This window comes from Lepidochelys kempii, chromosome 7 (assembly GCF_965140265.1).
Source record: "Lepidochelys kempii isolate rLepKem1 chromosome 7, rLepKem1.hap2, whole genome shotgun sequence".
NCBI classification, from domain to species: Eukaryota; Metazoa; Chordata; order Testudines; family Cheloniidae; genus Lepidochelys; species Lepidochelys kempii.
This window is the reverse complement of record NC_133262.1, coordinates 78,819,318-78,841,900: the sequence shown is the minus strand read 5'-3', so window position 1 is coordinate 78,841,900 and position 22,583 is coordinate 78,819,318. Positions and strand designations below refer to the sequence as shown.

The window sequence follows — 22,583 nt, the reverse complement described above, 5'->3', positions numbered from 1 at the left end:
AGGAGTAATGTAGCCTGGAGGGAGTGCAGAAGGGAAGATGAAAGTAGGAGAGGCAATATAAGTGTCAGAGAACAGGAGAATGGGGAAACTGACCAAGCATGGTGGAAGAGAATTCAGCAGAGATGAAGGGTGCAGTCTCATGCCTGCATTTCCTTCCACCATGTTGTCTTAAGCAGATGCTGCTGTGCAAGCCTGACCTGCAAGCTGAAAGAAGCGACCTGAATATGCAGCTGTGTGGCCAGGGTAAAATCCTGTGCTCTGAAATGGAACATTGATTTTCTGTGGTAAACACTCTCTTGCTCAACAGCAATGTGGACAAGGAAGACTATGTATTGCAGTTCTATGTTCTCACCCTAGTCTTTCCACTGACAGCACAAACAAACCAGCAAAATACATTCAGGTTCCTATCTTAAATGACTAGTTGTTCTGAATGAGCAAGAGATAATTAAGCATTAACTGGGTTATCATAACACATGTGACTTTATATTTGCTGGAACAATGGGGTAAAGGAGGAGCCAAATCTTATCTTGGTTCTTTGAAATTCTTAGCTTTGTTCATTTTATTTTTTCAGACATTCAAGCCCTTGGTTGGAAAAAGTGTGTACAGGTCGATCACTGCAGTAGAATTCCTTGTGGACAAACAACTGGATTTTGTAACTGAAGATAGTGCCTTTCAGCCCTATCAGGTAAGAGATATGGGTAGTGTACAAGTCCAAGTCATCCAGTTTAATTGAATCCTCTGTGCGTTATTTTTAAAAAACTTTTTATGGGCCAAATCCTGTGTAATATTGAGCCCATTCATTTCCCATTGGTCAATGGAAACAGAAGGTGCTCACCATTTCATAGACTTTAGTGGTGAATCTGTAAGGGGAAAAAAACTACATATACTGTGTCACAGATCCTCCTTCAAAATAAAATTTCTAACCTGTTTGTTAAAAGTTAACTAATACAGCTAATTATGGAGTAGATAACGGTATATTGTCTATTCTACTGGAGATGTGCTTTGGTCATTGAAACTCAAGTAGTGCATTTGTACTTGATTATTTATTGTTCTTCTCTTAAGACTGAATTACAGTAGTTTATTTTCTTTTAAAAAATAGTCTGATTCCCCCCTCATGGGTGACATAAATGGATAATTGCTGCTGTTTCTAAGTGTGTTTTCACAATTCCAGCATTCCAGATTTCTTAATCATAGCCCTAATAAATTAGAAGAGTACTTTCAGTATGTAGTTGTGTATGTGTTTAAGACATGGTGTTTGTGAGGGATCTAGTCGCCAGAATCCTTAGAAAAACATAATTTGATTTTCTTGAAAGATAAGATTTCAAAACATTTGTTCTTTAGTAAATAAAAAGGGATAGAATACTGATTTTCTTTCTTTTTACTCGGACTATAATCAGTCCAATGCAAATTGCCATAAGCTGTCTCTCTATTATAGGTTTCAGAGTAGCAGCCGTGTTAGTCTGTATCTGCAAAAAGAAAAGGAGTACTTGTGGCACCTTAGAGACTAACAAATATGTTTGAGCATAAGCTTTCGTGAGCTACAGCTCACTTCATCGGATGCATGCAGTGGAAAATACAGTGGGGAGATTTTATATACACAGAGAACATGAAACAATGGGTGTTACCGTACACACTGTAAGGAGAGTGATTAGTTAAGGTGAGCTATTACCAGCAGTAGAGAAAAAAAAACAACCCTTTTGTAGTGATAATCAAGGTGGGCCCTTTCCAGCAGTTGACAAGAACGTGTGAGGAACAGTGTGTGTGGGGGGGGGGAATAAACGTGGGGAAATAGTTTTACTTTGTGTAATGACACATCTACTCCCAGTCTTTATTCAAGCCTAATTTAATGGTGTCCAGTTTGCAAATTAATTCCAATTCAGCAGTCTCTCGTTAGTCTGTTTTTTTGAAGGTTTTTTGTTGAAGAATTGCAGCTTTTAGTTCTGTAATGGAGTGACCAGAGAGATTGAAGTGTTCTCCGACTGGTTTTTGAATGTTATAATTCCTGACGTCTGATTTGTGTCCATATATTCTTTTATGTAGAGACTGTCCAGTTTGGCCAATGTACATGGCATAGGGACATTGCTGGCACATGATGGCATATATCACATTGATAGATGTGCAGGTGAACGAGCCTCTGATAGTGTGGCTTACGTGATTAGGCCCTATGATGGTGTCCCCTGAATAGATATGTGGACAGAGTTGGCAATGGGCTTTTTTGTAAAGATAGGTTCCTGGGTTGGTGTTTTTGTTGTGTGGTGTGTGGTTGCTGGTGAGTATTTGCTTCAGTTTGGGGGGCTGTCTATTGTAGGTTATACAAAGGTTATACTTTGAGTCTGTTTGAGAGAGAGTGTTAATCGCTGATCAACACCACAATAATGTTCCTCCCTCCTTCAAAATTACTGTAGTATTTTTTCCAAATACATGGCTTAAAAAATAAAATGGAAATAGGACCTATATAGATAGAATTCTGTTTTTCAGTTCACTTAATGATTGATGCTTTTGTCGTGAATCACTAATATTTGAGGAACCTAAGCAAATTCAAAACTATTTGTCTGAGTCCAGCTTCAATCTTCCAACTTGTTCTTAGTTTACTAAGAAAATGCCTGCTATAATTGTCTTCAGCTTTTCATGAGAGTTTATTTCCTCCAATCTTGCTCATTTCAGTTGTGGCAAGTATCCTTATTTTGGCAGTAGGTTGCTTTGGATTCTCAGAGATCAATCTGAGCAAATTTACAGTAAAGCAAAAGTGAATATATGAGGAAGAATGTTGCATCTTGTAAAGCAATCTGATTTCTATCACCTAGCCATGCAATAAGTGTAGTGGATAGGTGCCAGGGCGGTTTTTGTCCTTGCCCCAAAAAAACGGGAGTTTTGTTTGGGGTGGTAAATCAGTATAGAAGTAATACAGTAATTCTTAAAAAATGTGCACTTGTCACATGAAATGCTGGCTACATCATAACTATTTATAATTAATACTCTATTGTAATTACAGCATGGAAAGAAGTAAGATACACTATCTAGTATAACATTTGTATCTATTAAATTTTTAAGTAGGTATTTGAAGGTTAAAGATGCTGCAGAGACTGCTTTTAGGTTTAGGAGTTTTTTGTTTACACTAGAGTCGGGATCTTCTTACCTGGAGATGTTAATCCTTGACTTGTCTTTAGAAGACATTTCAATCTCTTATTTTCTTCCATAAGAGGAGTTAGAGTCACAGATATTTTTTACTTATTATTTTAAAGAGAGAGGAGTTTTGTGCCAGATTTTTGATATCAGAAACTGAATTCCTGTTTTCACTGAAAAGGTGTAGTACGAGCAGTGCAGAGTTGTATCTGTGTCAGTCCCAGGATATTAGAGAGACACGGTGAGTGAGGTAATATCTTTTATTGGACCAACTTCTGTTGGTGAGAGACAAGCTTTTGAGCTTCACAAAGCTGACCTGATGAAGAGCTCTCTGTAGTTTGAAAGCTTCTCTCTCACCAACGGAAGTTGGTTCAATAAAAGATATTACCTCACCCACCTTGTCTCTTTAGTATGACCAATAACATATAGTGGACACTAGTGTAAGATTTCTTTAACCTTTGCCTCCAGTGTTCCTCCTTCTGACAGGGAGAGGATCATCACTGAGTGTGAGAGAGAAATGATTGTTCCATGCATCTCGGCTGTCCACTGCTGGACTGAGATCCCCAATTTATGAACCATCAAATGAAAATTACTTGGTTACAATAAGAATCTAAATTACTATTTCACTGACACGGTAACCAACAGATTACTGATATTAGAGTCTTTTTAACATACTGATGGAACCTAAATTCTAGATCTAACTAGACACATTTTGTATGTTTTGTGTACTGTATACCAAGATGATGAGCTCACTGACCACTTGAACTAAGGTTTCATTATAGTAAGTATTTGTTGACTTAAGTAGTCAGCTGTTACTGGCATATATTTTGTGAACAGTATTCAGAAGCACATCCCTCCTCCCATTTCCAGGGACAGTGTAGTTTCATGACCAATAATTTTTGTTTAGAATGTGCGAATAAAAATATTGAATGGTAGTGTTCCTAGGATATAAAGGAATCCTTCTGTAAAATACATTATAAGAACAGCCATACTGGGTCAGACCAAAGGTCTATCTAGCCCAGTATCCTGTCTTCCGAAAGCGGCCAATGACAGGTGTCCCAGAGCACTGTGAAAAAATAGATGAGAGCTCCTTCCCTGCCTGAAGGAGCATACAGTCTAAACTAGTTTCTGTTTTCATCACTTTTTAGAAATGCCATCTTGCTTTCTAGAAGCAACAGAGGTAAGACTCCTGGAGTTCAGGAGATAAGTTTGTTCTCCTGCTCGTTCTACAATGCCATTAACCTATTTCTGAATGGAGAACTTAAGAACCCAAGTATGCAAAGATAGATCTATTTTAATCCTTCCTAAATATATTTAACCCTCTGTTTTGGAGTCTAACAGAGTTGTGTTTTCAGCATGGAAGCCTTAGAGACTGTTTTAAAGCTTTATGGTGAACTAGGTTCACCCCCCTCCCCATTGTTTTTTGTGTTTTGTTTTGTTTTTTGCCACACATCATGGTAGTAGTCTGAGCACTTAGTTTCAGCCCCGTTTGCTCAGATTTTTAAAGGTATTTAGTCATGCTGTGCTGATTGCTGCAATGCCTAACTTAAGAGCCTAAATCTCATTTTCAAAGGGTATTTAGGCACTTAGGTGCCAAATTTTAGTGACAGTCAAAACAAGCTGGATTTAAACCTGCGTGGGGGTGACTCCAAATTTCATATCCTGTGCTTCAACCTCTGGCCTATTTCCATTGTAATTGAGATAATGAACATATTCATCATAATGTTACTATTGGGAAATAGATGTTCCTAGAACCTTTCTCTTGTAGATCACTGGTCTGACTCCTGCTCAGATCAGTTCAGATCAGTTGTTATAAAACACATTGGCATCTAACATGATGATCTGTCTTCTGGCCTGGAAGAAATGAGGTTGTTGTCTTAGTCCAGTTTCAAGATGACAAGTGCTCAAGCCAGACAGAACAGCACAATGGGCATCCTTTTAGTCTTAGCAGAAAGGATAAGGATTGAGTAGACAAGGAGACTAAATTATTCTCCCCTCTAGAAGTGTTTGCTCCAGAACAGGGTTAGAGGCACATTAACTGAGGAATTTTGAACCACAGATTCCTATGCCACCCATATCTGCTGCGTGGATCAGTAAACTTCAGTTTCTGTGATAGTAGATCCAGCACCTTTTCACAAGCATTAAATGTACTTATTTTTCAAAAAATGGGATACCATATAACAGCTAGGTCACAGCATCTGGTGATTCTTCTAGCACCTTCATCATCTTACGTGGTTAGTAAATCTTGCACTTCATATATGGATTTACGTAATACATCTATGTTTCTTGTCATAATAGGATTTCCATTTTTCATGTCTGTATGGGTGCTGCTTTTAAGCCAGTCCATTTCTTCACAGATCAGTAATAAGTTTCTTTGAGGCCCTTCATTTATAATTTGTTCCTACAAGATCCTGAACATGTAATGCAGTAGTTATCACCCTATAATTTTTGATTGCCTACCAATCACATACCTGCAGTTTTTATTTTGATTGCTGTATAAAGGATATAGCAGGTATTATTTCTTACGTGAAAATTCTGTGTGTGACTGAGTGCGACTCTCATTCATTAATCTGGGATGGTCAGGCCTGTTAGTCGAGTATTTCTTTGTTATGGCAAGACTCTTTGCTTCTAGGTAAAAGTCAGACTTAAGCAGAGGATCGAGGCAAACCGGTTTAGCAATGACATGAAAATTCTGTCTTGTTACCCACAAGTAACAAGTAAGTGGTGGGTGTAAAAATGTTTGTTATATATTCACTATCCTACTGTATATCTATAATGAACACATATGAGTATGAAACGTGATACATAAGACAAATTATCAATATTTTTGTACTTTGGGTCCAAAATATGGCAAATGTACTTTAAAATTGTTTATATTTTCCATTAACATACAGTACATCCTTGCTATAATGCCCTTCGCAATAGTAAACCTTGAGCTATAGCCAACTTGGTCCCTGGATCCCACCTCCAGCCCTACCTGATGCGGTGAGGGGGCTGAGAGCTCCTCCAGCCCCAGGGCTGCAAATGGTGGGGCAGACAGTTTCCGCGTGGCTGCAAGCAGGGGTTCAGAGGGGGGCAGGCAACTCCTCCAACCCTGGGGCCAGAATCAGGGGTAGGTGGGGGGCAGACCGCTCCGGCCCTGGAGCAGTAAGCAGCAGGGGCTCCATGGGAGCCAGAGGAACTGTCAGTTTGGCTGCAGGGCTCAAAGTGTCAGCAATCCTCTCCCACTTCCCTGCCCTGCAGCAGGACTCTTTCCCTATAACAAACCCCTGGCAATAATGACCAAATGGCTTGGCTCCTCAGGGGTTTGTTATAGTGAGGGTGTACTGTATACTGTTGCGTGGTATGAATGCATATTAATTTTTTTAAAGCAAAAACTTGCAAGCATTTAGAAAATTACCCACTAATATTAGTTTGAGTCTGGTATAATGTAGACAGATATGCTGCTTCCCCATGCAGCTCTAAAATTTCACTTAAGTTCTGATTTTCTCCAGTCCTACTAATTACCTCTGGGGCTTCTCCTGAGCAGAGATTTCCAACTGGTGTAATTTTATGCTTGCTTTTATTGTAGAGTGAAAGATTTCAACTTGTCATCAGATATCCATCTAGTATATTATTCTACAGCACTTCACCATTTAGCCCCAGCTTGAAAATGACACCATGATAGTAGTTGTATTTAACTAAAATTTTCTTTGAAGAATAACAAATTTACGCATACTGTTGTGTCATCAAACACATTCCAATCTATAAACATGAATACTATGGTATATTACAGTGAAGTTGTATATTTCACAGAAATTCACACTAAGCAGAGGTTCATTATAAATAGACCTGCAAATTGCACATTGTTATGAATTGAAAAAATTCAGGACAGACTTTGACTCACTACAACTGAGTTTAACAATGTTTGAGTTCATCATAAGGAATTTCCAGTATTCAAGAAAAATCAGTGTATAAATATGTAGGTTAATAGTACTAAAGCAAACAACTGAATGAAGAAATAGTAAGATACAGAAAACTCAACCATCTATTAAGCAGTACACTGACTTGAAAATTACTGCTTATGAGGGCAAAATCTCAGTGTAGTAAGGTGGTATGTATATTTTTCCTTTCAACAAACACAATGGTAAGCTTGCCTTTTCTCTGAAAAACATTATAGCAAATTGTATTAAAAAAAAAACTTTTCCTATAGTAGACATTTCTGGTGTTTTAAATTGAGAATTTTTAAATATCTAGGCACAACAGAATAGATACGAGGAAGTGTGTGATTTCGTGTCCCCCCTCCCCCCCTTTAATTAAACACTTCATTGGTTCAAACTAAGCACCTACACTATTCCTAAACATAGATAAAATTTGCTGTTTTCAGACAAATTCTAACCTTAACAATTATTTCTGAATATTGCATTTGGGAAGCAAGACTCCATTAATCAGTTTTTGTACTGATTTTTAAGAGGTTGGATACTTGTGAACTGGGATGTTTATTTTAAAAAATCAGCTAACTACCTAGGCAGTTCGAGGTATAAGGTTCCAATAAGTGGTTTGTTAAAAATATCAGTGAATTTACAATAAACTTATAAATTTTAAGTATAACCAAGATTGAGTAGTTAAAACTGAAATCTGTACCTTTTCTGAAACACCATGCGTACAATATGTAATATCCAACAAACACATTCATTTAAGCAATTATAAATTCATTTTGTAATATTCCTTGCTGGTGAAAGAACCAGAATTATAGCAGCAAAGCTGCTTATTATGTTCCTTTGTTTTAAATACTGTAGTTTGCTTGAAACTAAAAAGAGAGGACATGAAGAATTAAAGCATAATATATGCTGTGTGTGGTGTCATCAACATGGTGTCTTTATCTGAACATTTGGCAATATCAGTCTTTCACAGGCCAAGATCAGTTGTATTATATTGTGGACAAACAACAACAAATCCTTTAAAACATGTTTCCCACAACAAAATACATATAAGAATCAGAAGCACAAAATGTGCACAGCACAAATCTTATTGCTTCTCTGCTCACTGTCTGGATAGAACAGAGCAGGGAGTGAACCCACAGGCTCCTATTATGGTTGCCTAGTAACCAATGGTGGAAGTAGTTCTTACACTGCCTGCTGCTCTCAGGACAGCAGCATTAGTATTGCAGGGCCTGCAAACGCTACTTTGTAACCTTTTCTGTAGGCTAAATTTTACCCAAAGAGTTTATGAACATAAAATGACCCCAGACAAGAACAGAGGGTGGCTAGTTGCACAGCTGACTGTGGGAGGTTAGCACAAATTCCAGTTCCATTTCTTCACATTCATTACATTTCCTGCAGGGGGTATTTCACCACACAAGGAAGGAAGTGGAAGGGTGTGCACATGACCATCTTTAAAAGTTCCTCTCTATGGGTCCTTTTAAAAAGTCAAAAATGGCTGACACAAAAAGCTTTGAAAATATCTTGCCAGCTTTTTGTTGTTGGACCCTTTCATCTGTGTAAATCTGCTTCTTCAAAGTCTACCGCTAACCAGAATAGATGAGAGGAAAAAATGAAACCATCATTTAGCTGGGTCTTGCTGTACCTCAGTATTTCATCAGGGTAAGCAGAGGTCAGTCTGTCCACCCCAAACATATTGAGGGTTCCAGATATCAAGATATAAGGTGTTGAGAACTTAAATGTGTGAGAGATGGTAATGCAAAGTGAAGACGGAAGAGTAACTCTGTACTGCAAAGCATTGTTTTTCTAAAGGTTCGTCATTTATCAGCGTTGAAAGGTCAAAAGTGTAACCATCTTTAAAGATGGTTATAAATATATATGCCTTACTGATGATGAAAAATTTGCCTCCAAAATGCAGGCTGTGGCATTGGTAAAATTTTTATTCAGCCCACATTCTGAATGAATTCAGAATACATTCTGAATTTCTCTAGTTAGAGGTATTAGGCATATATGTAACACCATCCTTCCACTTTCCTGTTGTTGTTTCATTGTTATGAGCAGGAACAGGGTTTCACAGTCCTCACAAGTGCCCCATTTTGGCCATCCACTAGCACTGTTGTGAAGGGAATCCAGACCTTTTGCTGATCCGGATCACTAGGTGTTTTGAGCTTCTGGAGCCAATGCAGGCTGCAGTACTGATTCTTACCTGTGCCTTTCTGGCACATTTCCTAGGCACTGACTCTCTCTGCTGCCCCTTCTCAGAAATAAGAAAAGGAGTACTTGTGGCACCTTAGAGACTAACCAATTTATTTGAGCATGAGCTTTCGTGAGCTACAGCTCACTTCATCAAAGTGAGCTGTAGCTCACGAAAGCTCATGCTCAAATAAATTGGTTAGTCTCTAAGGTGCCACAAGTACTCCTTTTCTTTTTGCGAATACAGACTAACACGGCTGTTCCTCTGAAACTTCTCAGAAATGAAGCTTCCCCAGCCCACCTCCTATAGGCTCCCAGGACTGACACCCTCCCGCCCCAAGATACTCGAGTTAGTTGAATACACCCTTCTCCCAAAACTCAACCCCAAAGGTCTGAAGCTTCTGGTTTGCAGTTTAACCTTCTCAGGGGCACACAGCAATTGTGAAACAGTTAATGCAAAACTTGCACAGAGTCTAAGGGCTAGTCTGCACTTGTAAACGTGCCTTGTGTGGTTGTGATGCAGCGAGAGAGTTCTCCCAGCGCTCCTAAAAAGCCAACTCCATGAGGGGCGCAGCTACCTGACCTGGGAGCATGGCTCCCAGCTCTGGTGCACTGTTTACACTGGTGCTTTACGGCGCTGAAACTTCATGCGCTCAGGGAATGTTTTTTCATACCCTGAGTGAGAAAGTTGTAGCACTGTAAATTGCAGCTGTTTTACTTAATCATGCAAAGCACTAATCATACAAAATACAGGAGAGTACTGATCCCTGCTCAGAGTCCTTGGTGCCTTCTGGGCACAGGTAGGGCCCCCTCCTCACTGAGGTTGGTGTTACATACTGAGTGGTCTTGTTCTCTTCTGCCTCATGCTTCCACTTCCTGTCTGGCTCGCAGTTCCTATGTATTCCCTTATTTAACTCCTGAGAGAAAGTGGGTGAGGTAATAATTTCGCACCCCTTGATAATCTGTACCTTATTCCCTGACAACCAGAAACTTCTATACTTGAACTCTGTACCATTTCTTATTTCAACATTATCTTAATAAAATTATTAAATCTGTTGTTGGACCAACTTCTGTTGGAGAGAGAGACAAGCCTTCAGGTTTACACAGCGCTCTTCTTCAGGTCTGGGAAACTTATTCAGAGTCACAGGTAAATACAAGGTGGGACAGATGTTTTGCATAAGTAGTTAACACATATTTCAAGGGGCCTTCCAAGGGTGAAGTGGCCTATTAACACCCTTCCAGTGATGGGGAGGAAGAAAAAGGGGTGGAGGAGGAAAGCAGCTGGAAGGGAGGTTTTGTGGTTTACAGATAGCTGAAATAAGTCATAACTCCAGTATGTGTTCAGTCCATGATTTGTAGTATCTAGCAAAGATAGGCATTTAAATTCCCACACTGCCTTTGTTCTGCCTTTGATAAGTTTCCATTGCTCCTACCACCTTCTCTCCCTTCAGAGGAGTCTGCTAAACTAGCTGCAGCTATTGTTCTCAGATGTTTTCATTTGAATAAGGCTGCTAAGTCCTAAGCATCTTCTGTTGTATTTGTCTGGTGTGTACGTGCTACAGGCCCTGTCAGCAGTGGTAGATATACAAATACATATAGGCACTTATGATACAGCAGGTTTTCATAATACAACTTCACAGTGTCAGCCAGAATTCTAAAGTTGTACAGATATAGTCCCAGCTCATCACACAGAGCATAAGAAAGCTGAAGGATTTTGGTTTTTGTTACCTTCTTTTCTCATAAAAAGAAAGGGAAATAGTGTTGTGTGTATGGTGTGATGTACAGATTAAAACACAATGCACACCTTTTTAATACAAATAAGTTTAAAAAATAGTGAAAACTTGAAGAGAAGAGTGAAATAAAATGTCTGTCTGTATAGATGGGTAGAAAGAATATTTTAAGCAATCCCTAATCATAAACAGAAGACTTTTTTCAACCCTTTTCCCCTCCAAGCTACAGACTTAAAAATAGCTATTGTAACTGAAAAATGCTCTTCTCATGGGCTTAACCTCCACCACTTCAGGGGCTTTTGGGTTTGTCCCACCCGTTGAGAATGACAGAAACAGCTTGAGAACGTTCAGTGCAAGCCAGCTGGCATTCCCCACCATCATGTGCTTCAGCTCCCAGTTTCGCTTCCTTCACAGATGACAGAGCAGCATCCAGTTTCTCAGTCTTTAACTCTTTTCAGCATTCTCTTAAAAATTGTTTCTATTCATGTATTTTAGTGTCCGGACCACCCAAAAGCAGTCCAGCTGGCTTCTCTGGCAGCATCCTGCATAGTGATGATATGAACAGCTTGCTGCTGATACCATCTATACTATTTAATGTACAATCCTGGCATGAAGAGAGTCAAAAGGCTAAATCCACTAGAAATGGTTCAGATGACTTATATTCATCTTTAGTCTGCATTATAGCTGGGAGAGCACTAACAGTTTCATCATGAAATTCATTGAAGGAGAGGAGCAGAAATGTCTTCATGTTGTCGATCTGTTAAATCATTAGAGAGACAGCTAAATAGATACATACTCCTCTGCTAAATTATTATGAATGCCTCCCTCACAAAATGAACTATTCAACTTCCTTGAGAATTTATTTCCTCTTCTCTTCCCAAAATAAGTGGGGTAAAATTGTGTGTCCTGGTTTTCTCCTCTTACTTCTGATTCTGATTAGTCAAGTTACTGAGTTTCTGGTGCTCTTTTCCAGAAAATGAAGAAAAGAAATGTCCAAAAATCTAACTCAGGAGTTTAAAATACTAAAAGAATCCTCTCTCTTGTGAATTGAAGGTCAGACCCTTTCATACTTGGATTCTATATCTGCTCTTAGTATATCTGAAAAGTTGCTGAATTGGGGGTGGTACAAGCAGATGAGAATCGGACATTTCTTGCGTGGAAAAAGTTGTTTCTCTGAATTTGCACATTGATCAGTCCTGAGGTTTCTTCCCTAAGGGAGAAATAAATTGTGTTTATAGCTACATAAACTACCTCCTAGTCTTGCTGTTTATACTGTCTTCTTTGGACATGCTAGCTGGTGGTGGTGGTACAATGTTCTGTGTAAGCTACAGGGCATTGTGTGTAGGCATAGTTATGTATACTGACCCCTTAAGGGTAGTTTAAAAATATTTACACTGTTCAACAGAATGTCTGAAGAGTCACCCAAAAAAAAAAAAAGTGTAAGCTTTGCCTAGGGACACAAATATTGCAGTCAAGTGGTGTTTGTAGCCCACTCAGAACAAAGAAAATTGAGACGGAACATTGGAAATTATCAAGCTGTCACTGTCATCTGTAAATGGAACTAGCACAAAATTTGCCTCCGCAATACTAGATGTACGAGAGCACACATTTTGCTCGTTGCCAACTGTGCCCACATATCTATTCAGGGGACACCATCACAGGGCCTAATCACATCAGCCACACTATCAGAGGCTCGTTCACCTGCACAGCCACCAATGTGATATGTGCCATCATGTGCCAGCAATGCCCCTCTGCCATGTACATTGGTCAAACTGGACAGTCTCTACGTAAAAGAATAAATGGACACAAATCAGATGTCAAGAATTATAACATTCATAAACCAGTCGGAGAACACTTCAATCTCTCTGGTCACGCGATCACAGACATGAAGGTCGCTATCTTAAAACAAAAAAACTTCAAATCCAGACTCCAGCGAGAAACTGCTGAATTGGAATTCATTTGCAAATTGGATACTATTAATTTAGGCTTAAATAGAGACTGGGAGTGGCTAAGTCATTATGCAAGGTAGCCTGTTTCCTCTTGTTTTTTCCTACCCCCCCCCCCCCCCCGATGTTCTGGTTTAACTTGGATTTTAACTTGAAGAGTGGTCAGTTTGGATGAGCTATTACCAGCAGGAGAGTGAGTTTGTGTGTGTATGGGGGTGGGGGGGGATGTGAGAACCTGGATTTATGCAGGAAATAGCCCAGCTTGATTGTCATGCACATTGTGTAAAGAGTTGTCACTTTGGATGGGCTATCACCAGCAGGAGAGTGAATTTGTGTGGGGGGGTGGAGGGTGAGAAAACCTGGATTTGTGCTGGAAATCACTTTAGATAAGTTATTACCAGCAGGACAGTGGGGTGGGAATAGGTATTGTTTCATATTCTCTGTGTATATATAAAGCCTGCTGCAGTTTCCACGATATGCATCTGAGGAAGTGAGCTGTAGCTCACGAAAGCTTATGCTCTAATAAATTGGTTAGTCTCTAAGGTGCCACAAGTCCTCCTTTTCTTTTTGCGAATACAGACTAACACGGCTGTTACTCTGAAACCTCACATTTTGCTAGGAAATTCCCCATGTTAGGTAAAAAATGATTAAGACTGCAGTGATTTTAAATATCCAAGGAAACCCTGCCTTCTAATCTGAAGGAGAGGCCTCTTCACCTTCAGTTTGTTAGTTGTACACAAATTTCTTTTCTTATATATATAACTGAAAATTTCAAATATCCTTCTGATGTGACAGCTGCCATCTTGGTCAACATATTTGGATTCAACCGGGACTTGCAAAACTAAACACATGAGTCTGTGCAACTTGAGTTAGATTGGGCACAGAGGGTGACACACGTTGGCCAATGGGCTGCTGCTTCTTTCTTTAAAAAAAAACAAAAAAAAAAACAAAAAGAAAACCTATTTATGCTGTTGGTGTACTTTTTGCATTTCCCTCAAGTTGGATAATGAAAATAGACTTGTCAGTTTCACTTTTTAGAAACAGTTTTTAGTGAGTATCCCTTTTTATATTCTCACTTAGTTGCTGTCAGGGGCAGTTGGTGGTTCTCTATACCTTTCTGAAGGAATTCAGCACCTTACAGAATTGATGACCTAATGTTGCAAGCACTGCAGGGGAATGCTTATTTAAAAAACAAAACAAAACACACATTCCTAGTTACAACAGGAATTTTAAAAAAGTAATTGGAGAATTTCTGTTGGTTTTGTGTTTTGTTAGAAGCCTGTTTTTACAGTTCCTAAATTTTAGGCTAAAATTGACCTGACCGCAAAGTACAGTTTGTTAGATAGCAAACAAAAGGATTTCAGTTACTATGTTCTAGGGTTGTCAGATGTCTGGTTTTTGAACAGAAGGCCCAGTCAAAAAGGAACCCTGGTCGCTCTGGTCAGTACTGCGTACGGGGCTGTTAAAAGTCTGGTCGGTGGCACAGGCAGGCTCCTTACCCGGCTCTGCGCAACTCCTGGGAAGCTGCCAGCATCTCCCTCTGGCTCCCCCACCCCCAGCGCCAGCTCAGCTGCTCCCATTGGCCAGGAACCATGGCCAGTGGGAGTTGAGGGGGCAGTGCCTGCAGGCGCGGGCAATGCATAGAGCCATGTAGTCATGCCTCTGCTTAGGAGCCAGAGGGAGATGCCGGCAACTTCCTGGGAGCCACCTGAAGTAAGCGTTGCCCGGAGCCTGCACCCCCCTCCTCCACCCCAAACCTTTGCCCCAGCCTGGATCCTCCTCCTGCACTCTGAACCCCTCATTCTTCTTCGAGAGATGACCCTGTGGGTGCTCCACTTCGGGTCATGGTGCATCCCTGCTCCTTTGATGGGAGATTTCTACAGCAGTACCCCTAGAGGCCGCACACACGCAGTGTGTGACTCACAAGCTGTCAGAGTTTGAATAACAGGTGCACGGCCCAGGTTCCTCAGTTCCTTCTCTACCATCCCTGGCTAGAGACAGAGTTCAGCAATCCTCTCAGATTTAGTCATAGTTAGTTCTGTTTCTCAGTTTAATTTAGATAGTTTAGTTTTTAGAGTTACTACTTAAGAAAAATAGTTTAGTTATTTGAGTTTAAAAAAAAAAAAAAAAAAAACCTCCTCGGTTACGGACATGCCTGGCTACCCAGGCTTCAAGAGATGTGACTCCTGCAAAAACCTCCTCGGTTACGGACATGCCTGGCTACCCAGGCTTCAAGAGATGTGACTCCTGCAAAAACCTCCTCGGTTACGGACATGCCTGGCTACCCAGGCTTCAAGAGATGTGACTCCTGCACAGATGCCTCAGTCATTCACAGTGTGTATGCTATTTGTGAGAGTCTCAAGTACCCTAAAAATGCATCCACTGTAACAAGCTCAAAGTGTGGACCCGCAAGGACAGGGAGCTAAGACTGAAACTGCTCCTATTAGAAAACTCCCTCAGACCCGCATCTGACCCTGGCCAGCAAAGCTCTTTAAAACCCTCAAGGGAGAAGGGCAAAACAAAGAAACTGCCAGCTTCCTCCCCCCTCAGTGGCCACTCCTCAACAAGAAAGTCTCAGATGGTTTCTGCCTCACCAGTGCCCGCCACTCCGTGGCTCAGCACTTTTGACTCAGGCACCAACCATGAGTTGGCTGCTCAGCTACCTTTTGCCAAGGCTCAGGGCTTTCAGCTGCCCGCTTCATACAGCTCTCCCTCAGCCATCTTTGACAACATGGTGCCAAGAGCTGTCATGGTGCTGAGACCACAAGCGGATACCGCGGCACCATTGTTTGATCTTGCTGCGCCGCTTTCTCACCTGCCGCAGCCGACGTTCCCGACACCAAGCCACCTAAAATCGCCTGCCTGCCAGGCACCTACTTCTGTGGCACAATATGCACCACCAGTGCAAACTTCAGTGCAGACACTTATGCCGCCTCAGCAGATGCCTCCGCAGACTCTGCTTGCACCAACTGCAGCGGCACCAATTCCATTTCAGTCATCCTTCACTCCTTATCGTGAACACCTGGAGTCACTGCACCGCCTCAGTTTTTACATCAAGGGGATTTAAGAGTGTCCCAGGCCCCTGAATTTCTGCTACTCGGCACCATTCTATCACTGAGACCTTCAGTATCCTATCTACAGTACTCATCTACCACTTCAAGCCTCTCAAGTGGCAAGGAGGAGGATGGTGAAAGTATGTTTTCCTCACAATATTCCTCCCAGGTTCCATTACCTGCAAGTAGGAGACGCACTAAAGCACAATCCTCCTGGTGGCTACCCACACTGGTATGGTAACCCCTGGATGGGACCACCTGTGCCCTTTTCTGGGCAATGGCCACACTGGAGTCCATGGAACTACACCACGACACAGTTGGGCGTTTGCTGTGCCGCCCATAGGAAAGATGTCAGACCTTTCCCTATGCTTTCTTACACTGATAAGTAGATAAGACCTGAAGTAGCCGCTCTGCCTCCACAGGACATCATCGCTCCCCACATCTCTCCTACGGTGATACCACCACAGGAAGCCAATAAACCACCACCTCCCACTACTGATGAGCTCTTTATTTAAAAGAGTATCTGATGAGCTCAAGATTACCCTGGAAGAGGTACCAGAAACCCACCATGGGCTTACCAACATATTACAAGCTACCACCTCATCCAAAATAGCCCCCCCAATTAATGGGGCCATCATGGAATCGGCTAAAATTATCTGGTAGACCCTGCCACGATAACTCCCACTAGCAAGAGACTGGACCGCAAATATTTTATCCTGTCGAAGCATTCTGAGTTTTTGTTTCAACACCATCACCCAGTTGGCTAGTGGTTGAGTCGGCCAATCAGAAAAATAAGCACCAGTACTTCTGATTTACCCCATCTGACAAGGATAACAAGAGCCTGGACTCCTTTGGGTGCAAAGTGTATTCATTTTCCACCTTGCAATTTCGAATAGTTAATTACACAGCACTCTTTGCAAAATATGACCACAAAAATTATGCTAAAGTAATGCAATTTATCGATGATGTCTCGGAAGACAAACAACAACAATTCAAAGCAGTGGTGTCTGAGGGCCAATTGATCTCCCGCACAGCTCTTCAGGCCTCCCTCAATGCTACGAATGCAGCCGCCATATTCACAGCCATGGCCATTGTCATGCGGCGTGCCTCGTGGTTTGCCTATTTCTCCTTTCCCAAGGAGATACAGAGCGCTGTCAAAGATCTCCCCTTCGATGGGGACAAGCTCTTTGCCTCTGCGACCAATGAAGTCCTGAAGGGCTTACGTGCCACGCTCAGATCTGTAGGCATCCAGCCACCTGCCACAAAAAAAAGAGGCAGTACAGATATCAGCCATCTCAACGGCCACGCTACCACACTTTTGAGCAAAATCAGCATTTCAGACAATATGATACACAGCAACGCCATAAACCCAGAACCAGATGACGTCGCCCTCCACAAATGATGGCGACCCACCCTCCTACCTCAAATAAACAAATTTGAAGTCTTGGTCGAGGGTATAGAAAGCCTCTCACTCTCTTCAGCGCCGATTTCAACCATCTATTTCTTTAGATACCATCTACGCCCCTTCCTTACCAATTGGGAAGCCATCACTACGGACAGATGGGTCCTGGAAATTATCAGATTGAGTTATGCCATCCCCTTCCTCTCCTTACCCGCAGCCCCGTCCCTTTTTAGGGACCCCTCTCACGAATGTTTGCTCCATCAGGAGGTACAACACCTCATACAACTAGGAGTGATAGAGCGGGTACCAGCTCAACACAGAGGGAAAATATTTTACTCCAACTACTTGACAGAAAAGAAAAACGGCAGGTGGTGCCCTATCCTCAATCTTTGACATCAAACAAGTTCATCAAGAAACAAATTCCATATGGTTACTCTGCCAACGATAATTCCGGCGCTGGAGCAGGGAGATTGGTTTTCAACCCTCGACCTCCAGAATGCATATTTCCATGTCATTATCCACCCTGCCCATCGACGTTTTCTCAGATTTGCTGTGGGAGTGGAACACTATCAATACAGGGTCTTACCCTTCGGCCTTTCCCCACTGCCCCATGTATCTTCTCAAAAGTACTAGCAGTCGTAATAGCACATCTCAGAAAGAAAGGGGTCCTCATTTTTCCTTCCCTGGATAATTTTCTCCTCAGGTCCCCCAGTCACTTGGAGGTCATCCGAGCGTCTTCTGCAACCGTGCACTGCTTCCACACCCTGGGATCTAAAAATAAATAGAAACAAATCTACCTTAAGACCTACCCAACAATTCAACTTCATTGGGGCCCACCTCGATTCCACCACGGGTCTTGCCTCTCTTCCCCAGGACAGATTCCATACAATGGGAACCCTCATTACCCAGATACGTGCCAGCCCGCAGGTTACAGTCCAAGATTCCCTGCAGCTGTTAGGACACATGGTCGCTTCCACATTCATGGTCCCAAATGCCCACCTGTCCATGCGATGCCTTCAGGGGTGGCTAGCCATGGTATCCAAATCAAATATCCACAGATTAAACAAATTGCTAACTATGCCCCCGAAAGTCAAGGACTCACTCCTGTGGTGAACCTCTCCTATCAACCTCTGTGCCAGGGTTCCCTTCTGACAAAAACCCCCTTCAATGTCCATCACTACAGATGCATCCCTCACAGGATGGGGAGCGCACCACCGCAGAAGAGCTCAGTGATCCTTCCCCATACAGCACTCAACGACGGCATTCTTTCCAGCATTTTCCAGACCTGGGGTTATCTCCAACTGGATCTATTTGCCACGTCAATAAACAAAAAATGCCCAACCTTCTGCTCCAGAGCAGGCCTGGGGACACACTCTCGTGGAAATGCCGTTGTGCTCCCATGGACTGAAACTCTCATGTATGCGTTTCCACCAATACCGTTGTATTACTCTGTTCAACAGACGATAAGAACAGAATGATGCTGGAACTGTCTAATAGCCCCATCGTGGCCCAGACAACCCTGGTATCCCTTCCTCATGCGGATGTCGGTCAAGCCACAGATTCCCCTTCCCCACCCCTCAGCAACCTTCTATCGCAACCAGCTGTTTCACCCCGACGTACGACTCCACCTGAGGGCCTGGTATGGTTCTCTAATAAGGAGTTAACATGTTCTGAACAAGTGTGGACAGTCCTACTACACAGCAGGACATGCACCATGTGCACTACTTACCTACATAAATGGAAGAGGTTCACATCTTGATGTACTGCCAAACAGACCACCTCAGTTTCCGCCCCACTCCCCCTAATAATGGATTACGTCCCGGACCTTAAAACATCAGGTCTCTCGACGAGCTCGCTCAAGGTCCACCTCGCAGCAATCACCACATTTCAGCATAAGATTGACAACACCACAGTCTTTGCCCATCCAGTAGCCAAAAGGTTCCTGAAGGGCATCCAAACTTTATATCCAGACGTAAAACCGCCTGCTGCACCCTGGGACCTCCACCTGGTCCTCAAAGCTGATGAATAAACCCTTTGAGCCAATGGCTACATGCTGTCTTCTCCACCTCTCCATGAAGACCACCTTCCTGATAGCAATCACGTCTGCCAGACGAGTAGGAGAAATGGAAGCACTCATGTTGGAACCTCCGTATACCACTTTCATCCGTGATAAGGTCACACTCCACACACATCCAAAGTCCCTGGCTAAGATACACTCTTCCTTTCACCTCAATGAGGCAATACACCTACCAACATTTTTCTCAAAATTTCATGTTAATGCTTTTGAAACAGCAATGCACACTCTTGATGTGTGCAGGGCACTGTCCTTTTACCTGGATAGAACAAAACTGTTTAGAAAAACCCCCAAACTTTTCGTCTCTACCACTCAGCGATCACAGGGAAAAACTATCTCGACCCAGAGACTCTCCAGATGGATTGCAGACTGCATACGTCTCTGTTACCAACTGAAACAAATACACCCTCCTACATCAATTAGGACACACTTTACTAGAGCTGTCTCCACGTCCACTGCCTTTCTCCATAATGTCCTGCTTTCTGACATATGCAAGGCAGCTACCTGGGCATTGAAACTTACCTTCGCCAATCATTATGCTGTCATGCACACAGCAGCATCCGACATCAAGATGGGTAGAGCTGTCTTGTCAACAGCCTTCATACCTGATTTGAAGTCCCAACCATCCTAAGGGATACTGCCTTTCAGTCATCTGAAGTGGAGCACCCACAGGGACATCTCTGGAAGAAGAAGAGGAGGTTACTCACACTGTGCAGTAATTGACGTTCTTCGAGGTGAGTGTCCCTGTGGGTGCTCCACTACCTGCCCTCCTCCCCTCTACTTCGGAATCTGGAATGCACTCCATTGTAGAGAAGGAACTGAGGAGCCCGGGCCGTGCACGTGCTATTCAAACGCTGACAGCTCTTGAGGACACTGCGCCTGCATGGCTCTTAGGGGTACTGCTGTAGAAGTCTCTGATCGAAAGTGCTGGGATGCACCTTGACCTGAGGGACACTCATCTCGAAGAAAGTCAGTTACTGCACAGGATGTGTAACCTCCTCTTTCTGGCCCCACCCAAGAGCCCAACCCCCCCAGCCCATAGCCAGTACCCCCTTCCAACCCCCTGCCTCAGCCCAGAGTCCCCTCCCACACCTCAACCCCCTGCCCCTGCCTGGAGGCCTCTCCTGTACCCCAAACCCCTCATCTCCAGCCCCAGCCCAGAGCTTGCACCCCCAGCCCAGCGCCCCTTCCTGGCCTCATCCCTCCTGCACCCCAACCCCCTGCCCCAGCCTGGAGCCCTCTCCTGCATCTCAAATCCCTCATCTCTGCCTCCCCCCCCCAGAGCTTGTACTCACAGCCCACAACACCACCCCCCTCCAACCTCCTGCCCCAGCCTGGTGAAAATGAGTGGGTGAGTGAGGGTTGGGGAGAGCAAGCTACAGAGGGAGGGGGATGGAGTGAGGGGCAGGGCAGGGCAAGGGTGTTTGGTTTTCTGCAGATAGTAAGTTGGCAACCCTATTATGTTCTGTTACTCTCTTTCCCTTGATAGTCTATTACTATAGTCTCTAAAATGCAATTATAGTATCTTCTACAAAATGGTACGTAAATGTGTAAATTAGGGCTGTCAATCGCAGTTAACTCATGCGATTAACTCAAAAAAATTTATCGCCATTAAAAAACAAAAAGAAAGCAAAAGAAATAGTATTTTTCAGTTCACATCATACAAGTACTGTAGTGCAATCTCTGTCATGAAAATGCAACTTACAAATGTAGATTTTTTTTTTTTTGGTTACATAACTGCACTCAAAACCAAAGCAATGTAAAACTTTCGAGCCTACAAGTTCACTGAGTCCTACTTCTTTTTTAGCCGATCACTAAGAGACAAACAAGTTTGTTTACATTTACAGGAGATAATGCTGCCCTCTTCTTCTTTATAATGTCACCAGAAAGTGAGAACAGGCATTTGCTTGGCACTTTTGTATCCAGCATTGCAAAGTATTTACATGCCAGATATGGTAAACAGAAGTCTTAAAAGAGCAGTACTCTGATGTGGAAACTACAGAACCCGAACCACCAAAAAAGAAAAACAACTTTCTGCTGGTGGCATCTGACCCAGATAATGAAAGTGAACATGCATCAGTCCATACAGCTTTGGATTGTTATCGAGCAGAAGCCGTCATCAGCATGGACCCATGTCCCCTGGAACGGTGGTTGAAGCATGAAGGGACATATGAATCTTTATAGTGCATCTGTCATGTAAATAACTTGCGATGCCGGCTACAACAATGCCATGCGAACGCCTGTTCTCACTTTCAGGTGACATTGTAAACAAGAAGCGGGCAGCATTATGTCCTAAAATGTAAACAAACTTGTCTGTCTGAGCTATTGGCTGAACAGGTAGGAGTGAGTGGACTTGCAGGCTCTAAAATTTTACATTGTTTTATTTCTGAATGCAGTTTTTTTTGGTACATAATTCTACATTGTAAATTCAACTTTCATGATAAAATGATTGCACTACAGTATTTGTATCAGGTGAATTGAAAAATACTTTTTTTTTACAGTGCAAATACTTGTAATCAAAAATAAATATAAAGTGAGCGCTGTTCACTTTGTATTCTGTGTTGTAACTGAAATCAGTATATTTGAAAATGTAGAAAATATCCAAAAATATTTAAATAAATGGTATTCTATTAATGTTTAACAGTGCGATTAATTGTGCGATTAATCATGATTAATTTTTTTAATAGCACAAGTAATCACGATAAATTTTTTTAATCGGTGGACAGCCCTAGTGTAAATTAATATAATTTATTGTTTTCATGGAGCAAACACTGCACTTTTAGGAGAGTTTTCAGACATTTCTGTGGAAAAATTGTGTGTGCGTACATCTTAAAGTCGTAGATTTGAGGAAACTGGAGTTAGTAAATTGTGATTTACATTGGTGGCACATAAGGTAGAGGTGCTGAATAACTCAGCTAAGTAGAAGCTGAGTGCAGATGAATAGCATAAGGTAAAGTCAGACTTTCTGATTTTTTTCAAAATACTATCCACGTAAATAACTTTATGATTAAAAGCATTGAACATTAGCATCTTAAAATTAAATCCTTGGGGGTAACAATAAAGTAATTTTATGTAAAGCAGATTATTTAAAAAATTACACTTAGTGCAAGTACTGATTTTCACTTGAGGATTAGTGCTGTAT

The 22,583-nt window shown here is 42.1% G+C and overlaps 1 protein-coding gene across 4 annotated transcripts in view; it reads left to right on the top strand.

The window, feature by feature from the left end:
• JMJD1C (jumonji domain containing 1C) overlaps nucleotides 1-22,583 on the top strand; it is a 306,723-nt gene that overhangs the window by 183,088 nt on the left and 101,052 nt on the right. For all 4 annotated transcript variants that reach the window (XM_073353432.1, XM_073353433.1, XM_073353434.1 and 1 more), the window contains exon 3: nucleotides 572-685. In XM_073353432.1, coding sequence (XP_073209533.1) covers nucleotides 572-685 — 114 coding nt within the window. The remainder of the gene's footprint in view (nucleotides 1-571; nucleotides 686-22,583) is intronic.